Source organism: Carassius auratus, chromosome 36 (assembly GCF_003368295.1).
Source record: "Carassius auratus strain Wakin chromosome 36, ASM336829v1, whole genome shotgun sequence".
NCBI lineage: Eukaryota > Metazoa > Chordata > Actinopteri > Cypriniformes > Cyprinidae > Carassius > Carassius auratus.
In genome coordinates, this window is record NC_039278.1 from 16443001 (window position 1) to 16470816 (window position 27816).

A 27816-nucleotide genomic window follows, 5' to 3' on the forward strand; every position below is an offset into this window, starting at 1 on the left:
ATAGATAAGTATATAAATGTATTTATCAATATTAATAGAATTCCCAATTTCAACGATTAATTATTAAACATTGAAAAATATCAATTTTATATATTCAGAAAATTTTTTTATATGTAAAATATTTGTCAATATTAAAATTATTAATAGTTATTTATCAAACATTCATAAAGTCCAAATTGTATATATTTAGAGAAAAAAAAAAAAGAAATATATTTTAGCAATACATAAAAAGGCTTTTGTTCATATTTTATATAATGAATTATCAAACATTTGTAACATTTGATAAAACATTGATACAATATAAATGGTATATTTAGATAAAATATTTTACAAAAATTATCAGCAGGCTGTTAATAGTTAAATACTTAATTATTAAATGTTAATATATATAAATTGTATATATTTAGATTAAAAATAATTTATAATTAGCTACTTAGTTAACATTTAACAAATATAACTTGCATTTATTTAGATAAAATATGAAATTATTTATTTGATCAACCTTTAATAGATAGATAGATAGATAGATAGATAGATCTTAAATCAAAATGTAATACAACAAAACATCAAAATGATAATAATAAATAATAATAACAAATCTATTTACAGATAAATATATTCATTTATTTATCAATATTAATATAATTGACAATTCAACGATGAATGATTAAACATTGATAAATATCCATTCAGACAAACAAAATATAATATGTAAAATATTTGTCAATATTAATATTATCAATAGCTATTTATCAAACATTGATAAAGTCCAAATTGTATATATTTAGATAAAATATTAAGTAATATATTTTTGCAATATTAAAAGGCTATTATTAATATTTAAATAATGATTTAGCAAACATTGATAAAACATAAATGGTATATTTAGATTAGATTATTAGTAGGCTGTTAATAGTTAAATACTTAATTTTTAAACATTAATAAGATAGATTAAAAAGAAGTTAGCTACTTAGTTAACATTTAACAAATGTAAGTTGCATTTATTTAGATAAAATATTAAATAATTTATTTGATCAACCTTTAATAGGTAGGTTCATTATTAAAAATTGACCAAATATCCTAAAAAGAAATAAAACGTGCTGGAGTTTGTTTGAGGGGGGCGATGTTGCCAGATTCCTGCACTCCGTCCCGTGTGCGCGAATGCGCGTCTCCGCGTCCCGGGGCGGCGCGTCGGGGCGGAGAGTTTGCTACGGATCTCCCTCTTTTAGGAGTATGAAACTCGATCCCGTCGTGCCGGTAGCGTCCGGTATATAACGGTAGCCAGCGGAAGAGGCTGTGAGACTAATATCAGTCTGATCGAAGAGATGAGTCGCAGTTCTCCAGATGTCCCGCACTTTCAGAAATAAGCTGACGAACAGACCGCGCGCTCCGTTATTCCTGCTCGTTTCCAAGGAGAACATGATGCGTCCTGGAAGGATAGACAGATAATGACTGCATTGCTTGCTTTCAGTCAATCGATGATACTTAGGGGGGGCTTTTTACGCATGAGAAGAAGATTGCATGGACACACCAGCTTTGAATTAAACTCACCGATATCTATTTTTGTATGAAACCATGAGCTCGCTGTTGTTTGGAGAGGGTTTTTTGGGCGGAGTGGTGAGCGGCGCGACGTCGGAAGCGGTTCCCAGAGCTCTGCGCAACGACCTGGGATCCAACATCCATGCCCTCAAGAGCCTCAATCTGAGGTTCCGCTGCTTCCTCGCCAAAGTCCATGAGCTGGAGAGAAGGAACAAACTTCTGGAGAACCAGCTGAAGCAAGCCTCCAGTCAGCCGAGGCATCCGGGCTTCACCTTCACGCGCGAAGTCGCAGTCCAGACGGACTCTCTGGAGTCCAGGCTTCCGGGCAACATCTGGAGTTTTACGCATATTTTGAGACACGGAGAGCGCGTGAAGACTGTGCAGGGACCCGGGGTCACCTGGACCCATCCGGACGGGGTTGGGGTTCAGATCGACACCATCACCCCAGAACTGAGAGCCTTGTATAACGTCCTGGCCAAAGTCAAACGGGAGCGGGATGAGTACAAGAGAAGGTGAGTACTGTTTCATCAAGCCTTGATTTGTTCAGTAGGCCTGAAAAGCAGCCTGCTGCTGGTCATCATTTCTGTGCTGGACTGATTCACTGCAGCAGAACACCTTGGCAAGCGAACAGCAAATATCCAAGGGCCCAGTTTTTCATGCAGGACAGCTGGAGCCCGTCTATATAGGCTAAATGAATATTTGAGCTTCTGTGTGCTTCTTGTTGGTGTGTTTGCATTGGAGATGCTTCTTTGCTTTCACGAAATGCAGGGAGGCAGTGGTCAGTGTTATAGTCACCTCTAAATATACCAGTACCAATTTTTTCTTGCATTTCTCAGCAGCAGTCCTCCAGCAAATCTGCAGCTGTCTTCAGAAATATGATACGAGAAGCTTTTTATCACAGTTGGCAGATGATTAAGTTATTTGTTGCATTCATTCTTTTACTTGATGCAGAAATTCAGAAACTTAATGGATGGTCAAGATGATGTCCAACTGTCAAAATTAACAGAACAATTATATTGCATAAACAAAATGGTCTATTGTAGGACTGTTATGATATATATATATATATATATATATATATATATATATATATATATATATATATATATATATATATATATATATAATTATATTGTTGCAACATGATTTTCATGACAATATTGCATATTTTACCCCCAAATATCATTGCTGTTTTACAAAAAAAAAAAAAATGAAAAAAAGTTTTTTGTTTTTATTAAACATTTATACATCATGCAATTATTTGTGGCACTTCTTTTAATTCATGCTGATTTAAATTAAATATTTTATGCTGATTTAAATAAAAGCGTGTTTGTGAAACAGTATAATTTAGGAAAATAGTGCAGTAAAAATGATTGTATTACAGTAATGAAAATCATAATTGAAATGGGATTGAAAAATTTACAGTTTTGAAAATTTGAGGGTAAAATGTGCTTAATTGTCCTGAAAACAGTGCTTAGTTTATTTTATTTTATTGTATTTCTTTGCAAAATATAATTCTAAGGATTTTGGACTAGAATGTGACACAGACATGACGTCTGATTTCCATCCTCATGGATCAGTCTTTGTGAATGAGATTTCTGATGGGTGCTGAATGGGTTTTATTAATGCATGATTTCTGAATGACTTCAAACACTGAGGCATAAGAGGAGTGTGTGTGTGTGTGTGTGTGTGTGTGATCCAGCTACCCTTTTGCCCAGACATGTGCTGACCTGCTAGTAAATACTGCTTCCTTACCCTTCAGAAAAGCCACAACAATGAGCACAAAATGAAGGCAAGGAAAGAGGAAGCGTGTGTGTGTGTGTGTGTGTGTGTGTATCACCTCCTGGTCATCCTGTGATGATTCAGAAGCTCATTTGAACACTGTGGGCTTGTCTTTGTCTGAGATCGCCTCAGTTATGACATCATGAGGAACTTCAAATGAGTCTCGGACAAGTCCAGATATGAAATAGGCCAATATCTTTGTTTTCTTTGTTAGAAGTTCTTTTGTATGGTCTACAGGGAGTTTGCCAATCATGAACAAAGTTACCAAGTCAAACTTAAGAGAGTCTATATATGTTTGATTTAGTCTATTATAGGCTATAGTGGATACTATGGAAGACTGTTTCTTCCCCATAGGAGAAAATATTTTTTTCTTGTGGTTCATCTCAGTTTGCATTGATATCGCCCAATTACTTTTCTCACAATTTTCTCACAATTCTGATTTTACATCTACACTTCTGTCTCAAGTTTATGATTCACAGTTCTTTTTTTTTATTGTTTTTGCTACAGAATAAAAAAAAAAAAGTAAAAGGTCATTGGAACCTTTTTCTCACAATTTTAAAATCGAAATTCAGATTTCTCTTCTAAGATTTGTGAGTTAACCTTGCAATTCAGATTTTTCAGATCTGAGTTTTTATCTCATAATTCTATTTAGCAATTCTCAGTTTTTTCCTCAGAATAAATTAGAATTGTGGGGGGGGGGGTGATTTGTGAGAGAAAATTAGTAAAAAATATATATAAAAAAGTATAAAATCCTGTATATTTTGTTTATAAATTATGAAAATGTGCAATTATGTTTCTAAGCAATTGCAATCGGCAGACATTAAAAATGACATTAAAATGGGCTAAAAAGCCCATAAATAGTTGTTTACATCCTAAATTCATACTGAAATGTATCCCGATACTCATGTGAACAGTCAAATAATGGAAATAAACTCAAAACATAACTGTAATTGTAAATGCTGTCTGATTGCATGTCCATTATAGCTCTATGACACCCAGAGGAATGTTAGTTAATGACCCTCAGATTCATTAGTTGATCACTTCATTACATGTTAATTAGTATTGCATCTAAATAATTGTTCCTTCTAAGTGCAAAATTAGGATGCATAATAGCTAACAAGTAGAAAATGCTTTTTAGCACATTAATCGATAACTGTGAATGATGATGCATGATGACAGATAACGAAGCATGTGTGCTATTTGACATATAAGCAGTGTGTGTTGGTTTCACCGCCCAATGTTCACAGGTTGCAGCATTCAGATTGTGCATGTAAGCTTTTCTTCCTGCTGGAGAAATCTGACCCTACACGCTGGTCTTTAGTGCTGACTACAGTTTTTATTGCATGTGAATCACTGGTGTGCATTACATCACACATATATCTTTCGCTCATGCATTTGGAAAGTGTAGTTCCTACATGTCTGTTCGCTTCTATTGGCCCCAACAAATTCTTCACATTGAAGGCTTAACAAATAATTAATCAGCTAATAAATAAAAAGCTATAATGCTCAAACATGTACAAACCAGCTCCCAAGATATTCAAAGTTTGGGATCTTTATATCTGTATGTATCGAGGATATGTGTAACTTTAAATCTGAATGAGTATAAATGATATTGATAGATGCCGTTTTAAATCTTTTTGAAGTTATAAAACAACTTAGTACATTTCACAAGAAAATACTATTTTGGTCTTTCTGCTCTTTCTACATCAAAAATTTATGTTTAATACTTAGTTTTTGTTTTACATCGTTTTAACCTAAATCAATTCATTCATTCATTTTAATAATTTTGAAGGTAAAGTTGAGATTCGTTCATTAAATAAAATAAGATCCAGGAAGTTAAAATGTTTTGTTTTGTTTTGATTTTTTTTTGTAATTTATTAGTTAGTAATTATTTGTGAAACTTGCAATTTCTGAGTGAAAAATGTTTTAGAGTATTTTTTTTTTGTGTGTACTTTGATTAATTAAAGGCATATTATGTAGTTCAATTTGATAATTGAAAAAATTATAATAATTTTAATAATTTTAAAATTCCAGAGCATCATGTTTGAACACATTGTGGAATTAGTTTCTTTTTTTTAATTCTTACTTTAAATAATGATTTTCTTTTTTTTCAGTGATTAATGGTTTTATTTTTAGTTGACTATAATAAACCCACTAGGTTGAATACATAGTGTTTGTGGTATGTTCAAATCTATCTCTAAGTATGAGCAATATTAGTGCTTATATTTATACTTGTCTGCAAGCACTGTTTATTTTTGTTGAAACAAGTGAAAAGCATAAAAATACATTTCATGTGCTTGCTGGATGAAATGGTCACAGTCTTGCACCATTAAGAACAATAAGATGTTCGTGTCTTTGCGATGACAGAGCGGTGCATGAAAATCCATATGCAATGATTGGTCAAAGCTGCTGAGTTTGTGAAGATTATTGATTTCCTAAACACTTGAAATATTGCTGTTCCGCTGCTCCAACACTAAAACACATTCTTTATCATCAGTGCTGCAGTGAAGAAATCTTTGGGCCTGTTAGAAAGTGGACTGACTCTATTACTGCTGTGGTGTTTGTGGCTTTAACTACTGTATCTACAGCTGCCTCGCTTCTGTCTGAACGGCCAACAGCCTGCTGGAGCGAGAGCACAGAGCGATGGGTTGTGTGTGTGTGTGTGTGTGTGTGTGATAAACTGCAGTCAGGACACTGGTGCGTGTGTATGTGCTGATTTATTGCAGTCTGGTGCAACGTTCTGTCACAACTTCTTTAGGAAAGCATTCATTAACCTCTTAAGAGAGATATAAAGTATGCTGACATGTTGCTCTTACTGTCTCTGCAGTATACAGTATGTACAGTTTTAAGCGTGAAATCCCTGATGACCTAATGCATTGCTGAAATGTGCAGTATAGAGCCACGACCTGACATACTGTATCCCACAATGCAGTGTGTTCGACTTGACTTTCTATTTCCAGTGTGTGAATGAATGGGAAGTGATTGCATTTTTAACTCCCTCAATTTTTTTACTGTTTTTTATTTATTTTACTTGAACTGCCATTTTTAATGTAAAAATGCTGTAAAATCATGTTGTTGTTGTTTTATGTGATAACTGGTTATATGCACTACCATTCAATTCATTCATTTTTTAAAGATATTAATACTTTTATTCAGCAAGGACTCATTAAATTGATCAAAAGTGGCATTAAAGACACTTATAATGCTACAAAAGATTTATATTTCAAGTGCTGTACTTTTGAACTTTCTATTCATCATTCATCAGAGAATGCTGAAACCTATGTATCACCGTTGCCATCGATGCTTTAAGTGGGCCAGTACGCACTGGTAGGCTTCTCAGTACCGTCACATTCAAATATAGCTCTTGAGCGTACCACCACCTCTCCGTGCGCCCAGAACGTGATTTTAGCATACAGGTAAGTTCATTTGGACATCTGTTTTAATAGAGGTTTTAATCCTTTGCCTGCGCTGCCGCTTTTCAGAGCGCCCTTCACAATGCACGCTTCCTAATTCTTCCAGGTTCGCAGTATGGAGCGTGAATCATTTGAACCAGTTTGGGAGTTCGTAGTGGGTTCACGAATCATTTGAATCAGTTCGAGGAATCGGAGCGGGTTCGCGAAAATCATTTGAGTCAGGTCGGCAGTTCGTAGCGGGTTCGCGAATCATTTAAGTCAATTTGGGGATCGCGAATCATTTGAGTCAGTTTGGGAGTTCGGAGCGGGATCGCGAATCATTTGAGTCAGTTTGGGGATCGCAAATCATTTGAATCAGTTCGGGAGTTCGGAGCGGCTTCGCGGATCAATTGAATCAATTCGAGGAATCGTAGCGGGTTCGCGAATCATTTGAGTCAGTTCGGGAGTTTGTAGCGAGTTCGCGAATCATTTGAATCAATTCGAGAGTTCGGAGCGGGTTCGCGAATCATTTGAGTCATTTTGGGAGTTCGGAGCGGGATCCGAATCATTTGAGTCGATTTGGGGATCGCAAATCATTTGAGTCAGTTCGGAAGTTCGGAGCGGTTTCGCGGATCATTTGAATCAATTCGAGAGTTCGGAGCGGGTTCGCGAATCATTTGAGTCATTTGGGGAGTTCGGAACGGGATCGCAAATCATTTTTTTGCACATTTTATTCATGTTCAGTAGTTCTTTCTAGCTCAAGCAAATCCACTAACTAATAACAGGATTTATTATTAAGGGCGGCTGTTGACTGCTGTATATAAAACCCCTTCTATATAGTTGTTGTAACCTCCGGGGATGAGGAGAGTCATCGAAAACAAAAACAAACAAACAAAAAAAAACAGTAGCCTACCGGCACCTCTTTTGGGCCACTTAAAGCACTGGTTGCCATACATATATGAAGCAGCACGACTGTTTTCAACATAAATAATAATCAGAAATATTTCCTGAGCAGCAAATCAGCATATTAGAATGATTTCTGAAGGGTCATGTCATGTGACCCTGAAGACTGGAGTAACGATGCTGAAAAGTCAGCTTTGATCAGAAATAAATTGCATTTTAATATATATTCATAACAGAAAACAGCTATTTATATAGTAATGCAGTAATGAATAAGTGTTTCATAGTGGTACCCAGTGATGCTGTGACCAGCTTCCAAGATCACAAACCACACCCCAATCACCTAAAAAAAAGAGACCATCATCTCAGAGAGCAACCTCTATCAAACCCAGACCTCCAGAAATCTTTCTCCTGCATGAATAATTGAATGGAGGCTGAATTTAGCTTCAGTGCTGCGGATCGATGCTGGAGCCCTGAGGCTGAGTTTTTGGAGACTTTGCTTCCTCCTCTGGTGTTTGAAAAATTGAAGCTGTCATCAGCAGAAAGCAGCGAGCAGCTCCTCCTGACTGAAAACCTCTACACAATACTTGTTGAGAGTATCTTTGGCAGAATGAGATGTAGTCATGTTTCAGGGATGGTTGGGCAGATTAAAAGAGCATTAATGTTTGACAGACGGCTGCATCAGATATCTAGATGTGTGTGTCCTTCTCATGCTGCTGGAATGGGGGTGTGGATGACCTGTAGGGTGGGCCGCGCTCTGATTCACACTCACTGATCTCTGCCAGGCTCACCCACATCCATGTCTCACCCGTGACGTGTTGTTTCCTGAGATTTATGGGAAGCCAGTGGATTCTCTGTCTGTGTGGACTAGGGATGGGCTTTTCGAGGAAATTAGTGAATCTGATCCCATGAATGATTGTTTTAGTACTTTGTGGATGCATAATTGTAAGGTACTGCCACGATGACTTTTAGAGAGTTAAATCAAGTGTGCATATTCATGCAATGGCTTTGAAAGGGTGGTACCTTGCTGTGTAAAGAGAGATTTGAAATTAACACTTTCACTCACCAGTCAGTTTGGCTACTAAATGTTACCGGCCAATTCACAACTTATAGTAGCATGCAGCATGCATATACTGTATGTATATGTATGTAAGATTTTTACAAATATTTTCCAATGTCTTTTCACCAAAGCTGCATTTATTTAATTAAAAACTACAGTAATATTGTGAAATATTATTACAATTTAAAATAGCTGTTTTCTATGTCTGTATATTTTAAACTGTAATTTATTCCTGTGATTAAAGCTGTATTTTCAGCATCATAGCTCCAGTCTTCAGTGTCACATGATCCTTCAGAAGTCGTTCTAATATAGCTACTGATTTGATGCTCAAGAAACATTTATTATTATTATCAAAGTTGAAAACAGTTGTGCTACTTCATATTCGTATCTCCATTTTATTACTACTTGCGAACCTTATTTATAATTCTATAATTTATATAGTAGATATATTAATATGCATGAGCTGTATACAATATATCATGGTCTTCTTTGCTTTTTGCTAAAATGAATCGCTGCTGTTCAAACATTATCTGCATTAGTCGAACAGGGCTTTCTTGACCCTAAAGTCCAGCATCCTGGCACTTCAGTTCTGGGTGAATTCAGGGTGATTTAAAGATCTATTTGTGAGCTTTAATGCATTATCGATCTTTTACAGCTCCACTTCTATAAAGAGAATTCATTATTAGCCCTGTTACTCTTGCATTGATGACCATATTTTGCACAATTGAGAAACTGTGGGTCAACTAAAGGATAACGTCGCCTTGTATTTTGGGTGTTGCTACAGCTAACAAAACAAACCCTTTACATCTATGTTATATCACAATGAGTCCTAACATGCCTTGTAACTTTTGGAACAAAACCCTTTAAATGTTTTCCAGTCAATAATGAGGAGTGGTTTTGCAATGAATAATAGCGCCCCGAGCACTGGCAATGCAAGTTATCACACAGGAGTGACTTGTATGTAACGGTTCTTGGCTACACTAACAATCTATTAACTCAATTAAGTGTTCTTTCTAGAGAAAGTTTGATGGGACTTAACATGCAAAGTATTTTGTGGCCACACCTTGCTTATGTTGAAGCCGTTGAGGTGTATTATGGATGGGAAACGTGACAGAGAGGGAGTTGCTGGTCAGGCGGCGGTATGAGATAATGGGTTTGTTTAGCAGGAGATCCCGGCACATTCCTGAACACGCTGGGTGTGGTGAGGCCCCCAGGGGCCCGACGGGAGTTTGGATTAGTCGTGACAGCCTGTCATCCAGCTTGAGCTGCAGACTGTCACCTTCTGAACATCTGGAAGCTAATCGGTGGTTCTCAAACAGTTGTATGTTACAGAGTTGACCAAATAATCCTTAAAATAAAAAATAAAGAATTATATATATATATGAGCGAATGATATAAACATGTAAGTTCAATAATGTGCACATCACTTTGAAAATAAATAAATAAATAAATAAATATATAGGTAGCAAAAATAAGTGCATTTTTATATAAACATCTATCTATGAAATATATTATATATTACAATACACGGGCCAAACAAATATGCAAAATTGTTTACTTTGTAACATATGAATTTGTGCAAACATAGAATAACATTTGCATTGTTTTTTTCAAAGGTTGACATTTATTTATATTTATCTACATAAATATTAATATCCTAACAATGCATGATTATTTGGTTAGTTGCATGAAGCATTGTTTTCACTGTTAACAGAACAAACCTGTGAGCCATTGTGACTGTAAAAAAGAAAATTTAAATTTTTATAATAATAAAAATAATAATGAATATTAAAATATATTAATATTTTTTTATAATAATAATGAACATTAAAATATATTAATATTACAATATATTGAAAATAATTAAATATATATTAATATTAAAACCAAGGCCTGACATTAAAATTGGTAACATAAAACAAACGTATCACTTTTACAAACAAGTTTGTGGAAAATACAGCAGCAGTTTTTACTTTCCTTTAAAAGTTTGTAAGCTTATTTATATTATTAAATTCGAAGATTTTTGGTTATTGGGTTCTTCCTGCCATCAGAACCAAGCTGTGACCCATTTTAAGGTCTTAGTAATCATCACATCCCAGCTGCTCAGATGCTTTATGACTGTGTCAGTTGTTGTATTAAATGTGCACACCTGTTTCACACATGTCTGCATACCTAGTTTTCATCTCTAATAATCCACTTGGAGCCATTTCCATGTCACAGTTTTGCATCACACCCTAGTTTTTGGACTCAGCTTGTGTTGGGCGTCTTCTAGAGAATGAAACGGCACCCAAAGCTCTCTCAAGGCTTTTCACTCTTCAGTGAACCCTGGTTCATGTCGTTTTAAATCCCTTGTGAATAAAACCATAAGCCACAAGATATCCTTAGTAAGTTATTTTGTCTGAGCTGTTGTTAAAAACAATGCAAACCACCCTAAAACCTGTTATGCATAGTTTAGAAGGACTTAAAGGAACAGTTCACCCAAAAATTGAAGTTCTGCCATCATTTACTTGCCCTCGTGTCGTTCCAAACCTGCATGACTTTCTGTATAGACAACATTCTTCCAAACATCTTCTTTTGTCTCCAGCTGAAAGAAATCGATACAGTAACAATGTGATATAAATATTACTGCAATTTGGGAAGCACAGATTAATCGCAGTATTTGTGAATGGAATGTTATTGTGGTGACAGTCTAATCCACATTTCATAAGCAGTTGGGTAGTGTGCTTCAGAGCTGGGTCTGTCCTCTGTTTGGCTTTCGGTCAGCCGTTACTGATACGCCGCTCACAGATCATTTGGAGGTGTGGGTTATTTTCTCTCACTCTATTTTCAGTGCTGTATTCATGACGTTTGAGGAAGAGAGGCCTCATGGAAATCAGCTGATTCATTCAGTTCTGTATATATATTGAATGTCGTTCAATATGCTTTCTAGTAGTGATGTAACGATTCACTCAAGTCACGATTCGATTCAATTCACGTTTTTTTTAAGACAAATTATAAATTAAATGTGTCATTTTAATATTGGTTGTACAAAATCCTGCATGTTTCTTTGTGAAACTGAAATATAACGCTATACTACACTAATTAAAACACTTGCATATCATTGCTCTTTTGTTGGTTTTGGTTGCATCTGTTGTCCTTATTTGTAAGTCGCTTTGGATAAAAGCATCTGTTGAATAACATTTAAACACATTGTAAACGTAAATAACAACAATAACTAATTTGAAATTTTAAAACAAGCCCCAAACCAAATAAATAACACAAATCAAATAATGCTCTTCATATAAACAACAATAATAAGGCTTTGTCTGTGCTCTTTTATTTAATATTACAGGCACTGATCCAAACAAAGATGCTGCATCATGCAACATGAGCAGTTTTTAATCTAATTTAGATTGTATTATTTCGAAATTTGAAGCAAAAACACAATGGTTTGACTTCAGTTTTGTGAAACTTTACATAAAAAGTATCTGTATGAAACAGGAACAGATGTCGAGCTGAACGAGACGCAGATTCACTCTCCACCAGCAGGTGGCACTTAAAGCGTTTCCTTGGTTACCGTTGTAAACAAAGCAGCGCTGCACTTATTAACTTTAATATGTATTATACAGAGGCAAGATAAAATAAAAAAATACCATCTAAACTTTTCTAAAGACACTAAGTTCCCCTCAGACACACATTCATGTAAACTCCTACCCCTAAATGAATCTCAATTTGTTTAGCATCTCAACCGATTTGAATCGTCACATATTTGAATACATTCTATTGGATTGCAGGCCCTTGCATTATGTCTTATGAGATCAAACGGCTAATCGACAACAAAAATATTTGTCCACTATTTTTTTTTATTGTCGACGTTATTATTAATTTCGACTAATCATTTTAGCCCTACTTAGGTTTGTGAAAAATAATCTGCTGTATTGTCCCTATTCAATGCAATGAAAAGTTGAAAGAGCTGAAAACTTGTTTTGTATTCCGCACAATTATGTAAGTGTTCTTTGGTTGTGCAACAGAATTTCCCTTTTTGACATCTTGAAATGATTATTTGGAAGCACTACGAGGAACACGTTTGTGGCAGCCAGGGGATTCTTGATATTTCTGCATTCTGCCTCGACCTGCTCACGTGTTCATAACTTTTTTAACAGGTCTTATGCAAGTAATTATTGTGCTTGTTAAGGCAAGCTGCACAGTTACAAGCGGTCATGTTGTTTGTTGAACCCTTTAATCCTGAGTATTAAACTTTAGCATGTAACTCAGACTTGAATGAAACCTCGTCATGTGGCTTGTTTTTACTGATTTTCAACCGGCTGATGATGAAAATGTGACACAACCATCCAAAAACACACTTATAACCATCTAGCAATGCAATAGCAACCAGAACATCTTAGCAAACACATAGAAGTGCTGAAACACAATGTCTTTAATGCAACTAATAGTTTGGTTTAACATACGGTAACATACTTGTACAGTAGAATGTACATCTCAACGTAATAATAATAATAATAATGCAATGTAAGCAATTATTAAATTAAGTTGTCTAAATTAAAATAATTATTTTTTTGATTATACAAATTGAATTAAACCATTAAAATAGAATCCAGAAAAATTACAACGTAAAAACATGGATTTTATGGAAGTAATCGAACAGATTTTATAGTGCCTCTCTCTCTCTCTCTCTCTCTCTCTCTCTTGCACATCTCTTCTGGATGATCAGTGTGATCAGTGTGAAATATTCGCTCACAACATGCAGTAAACCCACATGGTGAAGACATCCGAGGCTGTCACGAAGGAACCAGTGAACGTGCCAGGGAAAGACTATTAGCGATAAATCATGGCATGTGATTTATGTGTTTGATTAGGCTGCTGTGAATGAGCGCAGAAGAACCTGTTCTGTCCGCTGCAGCTCAGGTTAATCGTTCAGACCCTGAACTCACAATTTCCTGCATTGGCTTGCGCTTTTATTTCTGCACATGCAGCAGTATTTCAGCAGAGATGGATCACTGGTCAACACACGTTTGAATCATTTGTGTCACAGACAAAAATGTCAGGAAACAGGTTGCACTCTTTTAAGTGTTTAAGCTGAACATGCTGACCCTTAACTAACAGCTTTTAGAGCCATGAGACCTCTATAGATGCAAACAGCTGGCCATAAACAGTTTACCTCCCATAAACAAGACTTTAGCATATGCCTCTGTTATATTTGCATATATAGGACGAAGTAAGTCCTCCTGGGAAATTAATGTTTATGAGTTTGGCAATAGCATTTTCCTCCTCTATTTTCACTTCCTAGCTTTACAGAGCCAAAAAACATTATTATCATTTTGAGTTGCCATAAAGAATAATAGGAAATGTAGCTTGGTCACATGAGTCTGTCTCCTCATTAACTGGCGAAATGAGTCGTATTTTTTGGGACATTTTTCATAAACAGTACACAAATTGCAATGCAAAACAAATTAGTGAATGACTAACTCCAAAAAACACTATAGATTTATTCTGATTCTAAGCATAATAATACATGCATTTAGAAAATATGATTAGTAAAATGAAATCAAATAGATGCAAACAGACTTTTCTAAGTGCTGAAATCATGCCTGTTTCATTTATTTATGACTGACACACATGCATCACCTTAAGTTTATTCAATTGTTTATGTTAAAATGCATGAATCTTAAATATTTTTTGAGAGCGCCGTGAGATTAACGAAGGAGTTTTTGTGACACTGAATGATTTGTGCAGTGCATAATGGGACTCATTTGTAAGGCACGTGGTCATCAGTAGCCAGATATCTGTGTGCTGACTTGACCTTGTATGGTATTAGACTCTCAAACAAACAGGAAATTGTCCTTATATGGTTTGGGAGTGAAGTAGTCCTCTTGTTGTCATTCCTGGGTTTAAGTTCAGTGTTACTGGATTAAAGTCACTCCTCACGTATTGTTCTGGAGAACTGAAAGTGATTCATCTTTAATGAGAAGGAACATATCGGGTTTTTAAATAATCTTGAGTTTACATAAACACCTGCATTTTTGGTCCATAGTCAGAAGCAAACACTGTACGATTTAAACCTTCATTACCATTCTGTAAGATTTATTTTTTTATGTTTCTAATGCTCAATAAAGGTTGCATTTATTTGATCAAAAATAAAGTAAAATATTGTTATAATTTAAAATAAGTATTTTCTGTGTAAATATATTTTGAAATGTAATTTATTCCTGTTATCAAAACTGAATTTTCAACATCTTACTTCAGTCTTCAGTGTCAGGTGATCCTTCAGAAATCATTTTAATACTTTAATAGTTTGATGAACGTTTAATGTCTCCTTTCAGACATGGATTAAAAGCCACAAAACTCTAATTCTGGAAATTAAATACCCCGTGTGATGAATAATACCTTGATCCTGATGGCAGACTATTTTTGCTGATGCAACACTGCAGTTTTTGCCCGTGGGGGAAAGGAAGAAAGCTTCATATTAATGTAAACTGAATACTGATACATATCATATATCTGAAATCTGACCTGTATTTTCAAATCTGTTAAAGATAATTATTATGTGGAAATGTGGAATATTCATGAGTTTAATTATGTGTTCTAGTGACAGTAAGACTCTCTTCATCCTATACAAAGGTCCAGACTGTCCACTGTGATCAGACTGTGTTCTTCTGTCCTCTGCATCAATGCGTCCAGCAGGAAGTGATGCGCTGTGCTGTGCTGTGCTGTGATTGGCTGATGAACTCCAGTGAACTCCAGTAGACAAAATGATGGATGGACAGAACAATAGATAGAATGACAGATAGATGGATAGGTAGATGATAGGATGCTGGATGGATTGATGGATTAATAGAATGATAGAACAATGAATGAAGGATGGATGGAGCAATACATTGATAGAACTATAGATGGATAGAGCAATGGATGGATGAATTAGATGGATAAAGCCATATATAGATGTGCAATGGGAAGATAAAATGAAGGATAAATGGATGGATGAATAGATAAAGTTATGGATAGATGGACAGAACAATAGATAGAATGACATATGGATAGATAGATGTTGAAATGATGGATGGATGAATAAAACGATAGTTAAATTAATAGAATGATGGAAGAATGGATAGAATGATAGGTAGATGGATAGATAAAATGATGGATGGATGGATGGACTGAACAATAGATAGAATGACAGATGGATAGATAGATGATGAAATGATGGATGGATGAATAAAACCGTAGTTAAATGAATAGAATGATGGAAGAATAGATAGAATGGCATAAATGGATAGATATATGATAGTATGATGGATGGATGGATGGATGGATGGATGATTAGGAATGATAAAACGAACACACGATAGATAGATAGATAGATAGATAGATAGATAGATAGATAGATAGATAGATAGATAGATAGATAGATAGATAGATAGATAGATGGATGGATTGGATGGATAGACGGATGGATGGATGGATAGACTATAGTGTTTGTAGTTTATGATCTTTTCTGCGGTTTCCTTGGTTTTAAATGTGTTTTCTGCCACAACAGGAAAGGTGTGCGTTGTGGTGTGTTTTGTGACGGCATGTGATTTCCTGAAGTGTCTTTTATGTGTGTTTGATAGCGCACGTGTGTGTGTGTGTGTGTGTGTCTTGAGGGAAAGTTTCCACTTCCCTCACCCTAATGAGTAAGCTGACATCACATGGCTGAGTGTCCTCCAGCAGCTCTGCGTCTGCGGTGTGAGTGTGTGAGTGTGTACTGTTTACCTCCTCGTAGTAACAGTGAAGCGGCTCAGAGCCGGCAGTAAATGTGATCGAGTGCTTCATCTGCTCAATACGCTGTTTTAGTGCTGGGCTCGAGCGTTGCTGTAGTCACAGGGAGTGATGCCTCAGAAATGATTTGATGGTCTGTAGAAAGAGTCCCTCCGGCACACAGAGCTGTTCTGCAGTTCTGTCTCCACGCTTGATTAACTGCCTCTTTACAGCTGTCACTCATAGTTTCCAGGCTTTAAGAAACAGATGTATGAATTTAAGTAATGCTTTGAGTGCTTTCAGGAGCATTTCTCGGGGTTGTGGTTTGTCATTTCCTACCCTAACCCAAACAGAGACCACAGAATACACAATAACCTAACCTTGTTATATAGTGATTTATAATACATTTAATTTAATAATAATAATCAAATAGCCAATCACAGCATATTTTTGAAAGTAGTGACTTATGCATCCTCACTAAATAAAATTATTCAAAGTATAAAAGTGTATTCTAGGTATAAAATGTCTTAAAAATAAATACTACTGATCCCAAATGAAATAATATATGGAAGGCTTGTTTCCGCCACTGAATATAAGATAAAAAAAGATAGCTTATTGCAACGTTTTATATCACAATTTTATACCAATACTGTCTTTTGAGATAAAAAAAAAAAAAAAAATTAACAGTTTTTGCGAGATATAAACTCACATTGCTGAGGAAAAAGATAAAAAGTTATAATAAAAAGTTTTATTCAGTGGCAGAAACAAGCTTCCATAATAATTTATTAAATTAAATTTTTATATATATATATATATATATATATATATATATATATATATATATATATATATATATATATATATATATATATATATATATATATATACAATTAATTTATTTAATTAGTAATTATATTTAAATAAATTAATTTAATTTAAATATAATTTATTGATTTAATTTAACAAATTCCTAATGGCATCACATAAGAATAAGTAAATTTTTGCTGTATCTCAGGTGATGAATTAGGTATAAAGAATCAACCCATAAGTCTCCCCTTTGGTCTGGTTGTGCTGGTTTTCCTCTGTCTGTCAGAGTGCAGTATTGGGTTTCAGATCCGGCCCGTCCCAGACACCTTGGGATGGGCACACAGACCACAGACGCCAGCGGAGCACAGCCCAGGGTTTACCGGAGGATTCCTGAGCTCGACGATCAATGAGACCAAAGGGGAACCGATATATGAACACAATATGAACCATCTGCATAGCTATCATTGGGCAGGACTGCTTTCTGTTAATATACACTGTGAGCTGAATAATGACACTGTTGTCTTTTTAGAGCTGAAGGTTGCATCACTGATTCTGTTAATGTCCTGTTTGTTACTGTGAAGCAGCTATACAATGTATTTTTGCCTATTGCAAATATACAAATATACCCCAGTGACTTAAGACTAGTTTTGAGGCAAAGTTGTGATTTTATAAGATAACTGTGATATAAAATGACTGATAGTGTAATGTTCAGACTCATCAGAGGTGTGTGCTGTGTTGCAGATGGGAGGAGGAGCTGTCGAGAAGAGAACAGATGGAGTCGATGGTGCAGACGCTTCAGGAGGTGAGCTCACCTTCGCTCCAGCCGTCTAGACTCTCTCACTGTGACACTAATGACTTTATATGACGTGGGTTTCTCACTTGACGACCTTGTAGCTGAAACCTACGACATGAGTGTCCACATCCAGATCCATGATGCAGGAGAACATGCTGACATTATACACTTAAAAAGGCAGAATTCAACATGTTTTTCCCCAAATGTAAAGCACAAATAAGATCTTCTCAAGCTTTCTCCTATTCACAATAACTGGATTCTTTTCAGGCAAAATATATATATTTATCTGGTCAAAATATATGTAGAATATTTTCCTAAAGAGATTGTTTTACTGAAAATTCTGTCATTCTGTTCCAAACCTTTATGTGTTAAACACAAAAGATGTTTTGACGAGTGTTGGTTACTAAACAGTTTCTGGTCCCCGTTGACTTATGGAAATAAATATTATGGAAGTCAGTGGCTCCCATCAACTGTTTTGTATTCAGCAGATTTAAAGAAAGGTTTGTGCTGGTGAGTAAATGATGACAGAATTTTTCATTTTTGGATGAACTGTCCCTTTGAGAAAATATATTTTCCAAATGTAAAATATTTGTAGTTTAAACCTTTAAATGCCAAAATGCATTTCCATCTAAGAAAAAAAAGTGATGCAATGTATTTATGTATTTTGAGTATGTGCATATATTTACACTGAATTTTGTTTATATAAAATGGACAAACACTATATGAGATAATATATTGAAGAAAAAAAACATTTAAAATACGTTTTGAATGCTTAATCTACATAAAATAAATGTAAATAAAAAACTAAAATGTACAGTACATATAAACTCTCTGAGGAAATATATTTAAAAACATTTCAGAGGACAGGAAAAATATTTTAAAACATTTCCAGTCTTAAAATTAATTGTTGGGTCAATGCAAAAGGTATTTGTATTATCATTGTACATATATTTAAATTAAATGCATTAGAAAATATTAGCAAACATACTTCAAAGGGGCCAGAGTCAATGCATGTCCAAAGTATATATATATTGAAATATATATATTAAAATAGTCAGAAAGTATATGAGAAAATATAAGTAAAAATGTGTCAAAATATATTAATGTATTTTAAAAAATTAAAGTTTGGTCATTTTTTGTTTAATGTAACAACTAATTTTGCTGTATGGATTCTTACATGTTTCTCCTCCAAACAATGTCTCAGTTTGTGCTCAGATTGATTCAAGCCTGCAATAAAAAGTCAGAGATCTGAGAAATGTTAAAGTTGCAAAAATAAGCAACCACCCAGAACATCCTAAACCGCAAATGATCAAATTAAATCTGGAGCTCCTTGAAATGACCCCTATAGAGTATGTGAGTGTGTGCATGCTAAAATACACAATGACTATCTTCTCATGTGATCTGAGCAAATATAAATGACTGTGTGTGTGTGTGTGTGTGTGTGTGTGTGTGTGTGTACTCAAACAATCTGGGTCAAGGCTGTAAATGGGATGCATTTAAGAGTTTGAGTGTTTAAATATGCCCACGTGGCCCAGTGCTGCATCCATGTCAGTCTCAAACTCACCACATTCCCCAAGAAACAAGATCCATCCTCTGCTGATGCAGCGGGAAAATCAATACACGGCTGCATCTGTGTTTGTGTTGGATTATGGGTCAGCAAAACTGCAGAGGAGAGAAATCCCAAACTGCCCTCACTTATATGGATTTCCTCTCCAACCTTTTTCATTAGACGGGAGAGAGTGTGTTGTGTTCATGTCGTCATGCACTCCCAAAAAAAAAGGTACAAAAGCTGTCTCTGAGGTGGTATCTTTTCAAAAGCTACACTTTTGTACCTTATTTAACCCTAATGGGGGATATAAGTACCTTAAAGATACATATGAGAACCTAAAATGTACATATTGGTACCTCAATGGTATTAATATTTGTACCATGTACCATTGTAGACAGTTTTCGTACCTTTTTTTTTCAGAAAGTGTGTGCTCATGGCATTTTAACATGAAGATCTGTCTGTAATATATATATATATATATATATATATATATATATATATATAGTGCACTAAATGGAAAAAAGGAGCATCACCAATTAAAATAAATGCACATATTTTATTATTGAATAAACAATCAAATATAATCAAATTTAGAAAAGTCAGTTTTGATCACAGGAATAAATTACATTTGAAATATATTTTAATATAAACACTTATTTTAAATTGAAATAATATTACTGTTTTTTTTATTACATTTTTGATCAAATAAATGCAGCCTTGGTGAGCAGAAGAGACTTGTTTTGACCAGTATGTAGATGACTACTTTCAATGCTTGTCAGTGGAGATGTTTTGGCTGCTAGATACTACTAACGTACCAACTAACTAGAACTAACTAACCGGTTAAACCCTGAGCGCTTGAGTGACGTGTCGTCTTACATTATATTTCATGTATTCCTCTGTTGCTTTGTGTGTTCACGTTTTCTCATGTGCGTGTTTGTTCAGAACGTAAACGAATCCGAAGCCATTCAGGACGAGTTGAACGAGAAGGTCGAAAGACTGAAAGCTGAACTGGTGGTGTTCAAGAGCCTTATGAGCGATGTGAGTATTTCCATATCTAGAGCCCAAAATATCACAGACACTTGAAGATCAGTGTAATTGTATTGTTTTATCACACCTTCAGATCACAGTGTTTTCAGTCCACGGATGATGGATGATGTTTTTACCACATTTGATAAGGATCTGAGTTTTTTTAATCAGGTTTTAATCTCTGTGACTGGTTGTTTTCCGTGAAACTCGCTCCGCTTTATTTGGCTCTTTTCCCCTCTGGCAGAAACACAGAGACAATACACAGACAAACAGAGCTCTGTTTTGAGTCTCATTGTGTCGTAATATCATTATCTCACGCATACACGCCTTCGATTTGAACCGGCTGATCTAGACGGTGAGGAATGAATAAACCGTTTATCCACATGTCACCCGAATTGACAGCTTAATGATTAGAGTTACTCACCTTCTCTTCATCTGTCAGCCAGTCACTCACTCGAGTGTCAGAGTTTAGGAACAATAAAAGCTGTTAACTGAAATCGCTATTTATCATAAAGGCTGGCGGACGGAGCCACTCTAGAGCCGTAGAAAACCGGAGGAAAATCCTGGACCTGAAAGTAAGAGAGAATGCAAGATGTGATCTGTGAAAGCACTGAGTGGACTGAATTTAATGAGGAAAAACAATTGCCCTGATTTGTTTCATATGCATCGGTTTCGATGGAAGCGTATTTCCGCCATTGAATAAAAAATGAAAACAGGAATCATGACTTTTATCTCACAATTTAATACCCATTAGTTACTGCAGCTATGTCCAACAACCATGGTGCGTTCACGCCACACACATCATGTTCTCACATAGTTAAAAATACATCGCATAGCAAAGAGGACGACAAGCAAGAGCGATCATCTCTTCCTCTTTACTACTAGTTATAGCACAAAATAAACATGAATGAACATCAGAAGTGTCATCTCAACCGCAGAAAGATGTCAAAACACACCATTTTTCAAGTTCAAGTCCACCAATGTAAATCTACGTCTGGTTTATTCGTCGGACAATATGGCAGATTCAGTGTTATGATTGGTCAGATCACCTGTCAATCAAACTCTCGGCGAACGGTCAATTCAGACTTTCTTGTAACTCTGAGGAAAAAGTCAGAATTGAGAGATATAAACTCTTTTTGCAAATCTTATTACAAGTATATAACTTGCATTTGAAAGATATAAATTAGCGATTCTTAGAAGAAAAGTCTAAATTGTGAGAAATGAACTTGAAAAAATATATATAATTTGTGTAGAACTGCGGCAAGCTTGATTCTGTCAAAGAATAACATATATAAAATGAAACTTAAAATGAATCTCACAATTCAGTTTTTTTTTCTCACAATTGCGAGTTTATATCTTATTAAAAAAAGGTAATTGTGACTGTCTCACAATTCTACCATTTTTCATGAAAATTTTGGGCTTTTCTTCTCAGAATTGCATTTTTATATCTGGTATTTGCAAGTTATAAACCTGGAATACAAATTATGTTTTCTGAATTGTGAGACATAAACTTCAAACTTTATTTTCTCAGAAGTGTGAGGAAAGTCAGAATTGCGAGTTTCTTTTTTTATTCTGTTCTTTATTATTATTATTATTAATTTGTACCTCAATGTTTCTGTTGCTCGGGCTCCTCCTCTTCTCCATGCAGAACAAATAAATCAGAGCAACTGTTTCTCATGTGGCCTTCAGGTGAAATGAACCGCTCATGTTTGTTGCGTGCCTGTGGATTTACCACAAGACTAACTTGTTGGTCTGAGCGTCTGTGTGCAATGACATTGATTGATGACTTGTTTGTAGATTTTAATTGATGTTTTAGTAGAGATTATAATGATTTAGCATGATCTTGTAGCATTGTTAGTTTTTGTTAAGAGAATTAGAGTTTCTCGGGTTTTAATCTGCATAACTAAATACATTATGGCCACACACACACTGCAGTTAAATACACTTTTCAGTGACGCTGTTGAAACACTCCATTAAATTATTTACATGTGACAACTACATTTTCCAAACCAATTCACTCCTGAAAAATTATTTTTCTTTTGAATTTATTTTTTATGAACCAAACTGAACAATTAGTTTATGTACAGTATGGTGTATTTTTAAGTAAGTGATCTATACTTATTAAAAAAAAATAATAATTACAATTTCATTTTTATATTATTATTTTTTATTATTATTTAAAAATATGAACATACATTTTTTTTATGTAAAAAAAAAAAAAAAAAAAAAAAATATATATATATATATATATATATATATATATATATATATATATAAAACATGCCTGTTAATAAATATGGCTGTCAAATCAAATATTGACATAGCCCAGGATTTTACAGTGTGTACATTGCATTCATGTAAATCTGGAGGCATGAGCGAAATAATACAGTGACTATTGCTTTTTAAAAACTGCTGATGTTCATAAACCAGACTTTGAAGACAAACATGCATCATGACTAAGCACAAAACTGACACTGCAACTGCAAATGTGGTTTCTTCTGCATCATAAACTCATTGTTTGTACAGAAATCGTTTTTTTTCTGCTTGAATCTTTGTTTAGCAAATGTCCGACCTCGACACCAAGATTCAGGAGAAAGCCATGAAGGTAGACATGGACATCTGCAGGAGAATCGACATCACGGCCAAACTGTGTGACGTGGCCCAGCAGAGGAACTCAGAGGACATGTCCAAGATGTTCAACATCAGTCCATCCAGAGCACCAGCAGACAGGGTGGGAAGAACAAACCAAAAATAACTATAAAACACATCTTGAGACATGTTAGAATAGCCTATTAGAATAGAACGCAACTATAATTCAAGTTATGAAAACTAAATATGTTTTCTCTGTTTCACCAACAACAAATAATTCCAAATAAAGCTGGAGCAGAACATTTGCGTGTCTCAGAGCAACACTGTGGTGTTTGTCTTTCTGAATGAATCTGTCTTTGAACAAATCATTTGAATCAATGATTTATTCAGAAAACCTATATGCAGTTTTTGTGTCATATTTACCAGCATAAAAACAGCTCTCCTTACATTTTAACATTTTATGTCCGTATCACACACCCCTAGCCTGTAATATATCTGTGTATTTCAGACGGCTGTGGTGTGCAAAAAGAAGGAGAAGAAGCCAGTCTCAGATGAGGAAAGCTCAGAGATGGATGCAGATCCCAGCTCCTCGGAGGAGGACGTCCCGTTTAACATCACCGATGAGATGAAGCGCATGATCAACCATCTGTGAGTCCCCACAACCAAAACACATTCAGGTTTCCGTCTGAGATTTGAGATCATCTCATGATTACTCTGGAGGCTCCTAGTGGTGAAGCAAACAACTGCAGGCACGCTTGAGCAATTTTGGGGGAAACGTACAGGCTGCTCTTTCTCCATGTGTTTGATATGAATGTTAATCTTTCTCCACTTTGATGTCATGATCACGTAAAGCTGATATTTCTGTGTTTTTCTGATTCTCACTTTCACACTTTCACCTAGCTATTGTAGTACAAGCCAAAGTGCCTGACTACGATTTTCTCCCCCAAATCTGATATTTTTAAGGTTCTGCACATGCAGAAAAATGGCTCATATTGTACGCCGTTATTAATTGCAAGACATCTAATTTGACATGCATGCAAAAAAATAAAATAAATAAATGTAAAAAATAAAAAATAAATAAGAAGTCAAAACTTCAATAAATATTTCACTCAAAAAAACAAAAAAAAACAGTGTTGCATGTTGAATAATGTCAGATCATGTTAGTTGGTAACATATTTATGATTGAGATGTTTTATAAAGACAGATAGCATCAAATACAGCATTTTGCATTACATTATGCCATGTGATGTGGTATATAGAGGCTTTACCATGGTAAAGACTGCACATGTATTGTAATATGTATTATTTTTAGAAAGTCCTTTTAATGTAATTGTAAAAACATCCACCTTCAGGTTATGGGTCTTTTGTCTTTTTGCTGTGAGATCTTTACAGATTTGTATTAAGTAAATGTAAGAAAAACTTTATATTATTAGTAATATTTCAAGATGAACACTTACTGTACTGAAGAAACTTCGATTTACTCGATTATCCATACAGTTAGTTATGTTTTATTCATAAAGTTATTAGATCATCTGGTTTTTGAGCAACATTTATTTGTTCATCTCCCAATCAACATGGCATTGAATTATATGTTTTAAAACTACAGAGCATTGATAATAAAAGACATGTTATTGGGAGATACAAAGTAACAACTGATATTTATATCATTTTATGTAAGTATTCTGTTCTCATTGATTTACATTACAAGCTTTCTGAACTTCATCGTACTTTTTGACCATATAAATATCAGCATTTGACCAAATGGCATATTTATTGCCTTTGAGTAAAACTAAGTTGTTTTTTCCTCTGTATTCTTACTTAATAATATTATATGAGCTATATAATCCTGATGTCTTGAAGATGATACTCATCAAACAAAAAGACACAAGCACACTTTTTTCTGACCTATTTTTCATATCAGGCTTTTCAGGGTAAAATTATGCTTTAAAATAATTAATAAAAAACATCAACATTGCAAAACAATAAATGCATACCCAATTTCCACTTGAAAATTTAAGTGCAATTTTTGCTGTTAACAGTGAGGGGGAAAAAATCAGATTTGGGAGTCATGTACGTCAGTATGTGTTTGCTTGTCTTCATTCTGGTCCTGTGACTGTCTTCACTGCCTGCTCTTTCTCTCTCCTCTCTTTCTGTCCCATTCTCTTTCCTCACACGCAGACATTGTTCAGATAACTCATTTGTTGCTAGGCGGGAGACGTCTGAGATGGATGATGACTGTGACAGTTTGACATGGGAAGAGAACGATGATACGCTGCTGCTATGGGAGGATTTCAACAATTACAACATGCCCTACAGCCTCACCAACAGCAGCGCTGCCCCGGACTCCAACGGAGACGCACACGACACTGTGAGCTTACATTTATCAGCTCTATACACTGCTGTTCAAATGACTCGACTGGTTTCCAAAGAAGACTCTTCGGCTCACCAAGGCTGCATTCTTCTGATTAAAAATACAGGAAAAACTGTAAAAATGTGAAATAATATATTAATTTAAAATAACTGTTTTCTATATGAATATATTTTAAAATGTAATTTATTTCTGTGATCAAAAGCTGAATTTCCAGCAATCAATCTAATATGCTGATTTGCTGCTCAAGAAACATTTCTGATTATTATCAATGTTTAAAACAGTTTTGCTGTTTCATATTTTTGTGCAAACTAATTTTAAAAACTGCTTGAGAAGGAAAGTTCAAAAGAACTGCATTAACTTAAAATAGAAATATTTTGAAAAATTATAAAAGTCTTTACTGGATCACTGTAATGCAACGTTGCATAATAAATGTATGAATTTCTTCTAATTTCTTCAGTGTTGTTCTCAGCACATTTGTACAGATAAGTGAAATAAGCCGTTGTGTGTCACATGTCTCAGGATTGCAGTCTGGGAAATCTCATCGATGAGACCGAGTCTCTTTTCAAGACCAGAGAGCAGGAATATCAGAAGACGATCGGACAAATCGAGGTTAGACTGTGCTAGCGAGACTGGTTGTGATTGTGTTTGACCTCTTACTGAGGTTGAATGTGTCTGTGATCACACAGATGGAGTTGGCCACGGCTAAGAGTGACATGAACAGACATCTGCATGAGTATATGGAGATGTGCAGCATGAAGCGAGGGCTGGACGTACAGATGGAGACCTGCAGGAGAATGATCAAGGGTGGCAGGTGATTTCACAGCATCACTAAAGGGCTGTCTGCTAAGAAAAACAGCTTATAGTGCTGATCTAAGATCCAAATTATTTTAATCATCTTCTCCTTCTCTTTCAGAAATTCTCTTTCCATCAGCTCATCCGCGAGCAGTGACTCAGGGAACACTGACGAGATACAAGAGGAGTCGGACAAGGACGGAGAGACGGAGGGGCCAATCAGCTGATACCTGCCCAGTCTGGCCCCGCCCTCTTCCTCCCACCGAGCTCCAATCAGCTCTCGGGCCTCCCAGCAATCGACCAATGGTATTACACTGAGGGACAGAGCCCACTCCCACAAATCCTGTAGGTGCTTTAACGTCTCCGTGTCAGAGTGGGGCGGAGATAATGAGGGTTGTTTTTGTGCTTAGACATCAATATCGATGCGTCACACGGTGCCACAGCTGTCACGGGACGGCCTGACTACAAATCAGATCGATCCCAGCTAAAATACATAACACAATACACTTGATCAAACCCCAAATCTCGATAAGAAACCGGGAAAACGTTCACACAGTGTGAGTGATACACAAGACTGAAAGCCAATCAGCCCAAAACGGACTGAACACATCAGAATGAGTTCCTTAATATTAGTGGCTTTTTATTTTTCTAAAAACTATTTGAGAAATCAACAGTTTACTGCAGAAGTATTTTGGCCTTTAAGCCCCGATCCAGTTGGTGAATGTGGAAAAAGCTTGTGTTCTATGCAATCAGCCTTATTTTGTGATCTGTGTTTTCCCCGCTAACAAAAATACACTCTATGAATGTTTTGCTGACATTCCCAGTTATTTCTGAATGTTCTCTAATCATCAAAATGTCAAGTTTTCAACTAAATTTTTTAACCCTCTGGTGCTCTTCAGTCATTTTTTCACCCAAAAATTGTCTTTTAAGATTTTTTTTACTTCATCAGAATGGAATGAATCTTGGTAAAGGTTTTGGCACTTGCTATGTGAAATAAATAAATAAATAATGTACATCATCCAAAAAATATAGTCTGACCTGTACTTTTTGTGGTCAAAAATGTCCACATTGGAAATGAATGTGAAGCGAAATTCATCTAGTGGAGACGTTTGGTACTGCGCTCAAAGAAAATCTTACTAAAAGCTCTTTTTTTGTAAGATCAACTTCAAAAATGGAACATAACCTCTTTAAAATTATAGTTTTAATTAAATTGCATTTTTAAAGTAAAACATGTTTCGGAAAATATGTGTTGTAAGAATAAAGTCTAACATTTTTCATTGTTTTTCACTTCAGAAATATCTATGGAGTGCCTTTTTTTTTAGAAAGAGACCAAAATTTGTGCTCCTACGCGTTCAAGATTTACGTATGTAATGTAATTTTCAGGTCTTTGGTCAATAACTGGCTAACAGGTAAATAAATTGATTATAATTACTGCATAAATATAATACCATATAATTGAGCACAATAAAATCCCCTAAAAAT

General features: G+C 35.2%; 1 protein-coding gene across 2 annotated transcripts; it reads left to right on the plus strand.

Annotated features, from left to right (window-relative positions):
- The first annotated feature begins 1133 nt into the window (after window positions 1-1133).
- Window positions 1134-26672, plus strand: LOC113055427 (intermediate filament family orphan 2-like). Of its 2 annotated transcripts, none has more exons than XM_026221737.1 (9): window positions 1134-2051; window positions 17956-18016; window positions 20499-20594; window positions 23143-23313; window positions 23680-23819; window positions 25350-25539; window positions 26062-26151; window positions 26229-26353; window positions 26456-26672. In XM_026221737.1, the coding sequence occupies exons 1-9, from the start codon at window positions 1576-1578 to the stop codon at window positions 26559-26561; spliced, it is 1455 nt and encodes a 484-aa protein (XP_026077522.1). In that variant the 5' UTR covers window positions 1134-1575; the 3' UTR covers window positions 26562-26672. The 2 variants fall into 2 exon arrangements, with proteins under 2 accessions (XP_026077522.1, XP_026077523.1); XM_026221738.1 differs by having other exon boundaries at window positions 1144-2051; window positions 25380-25539.
- Window positions 26673-27816: the final 1144 nt, after the last annotated feature.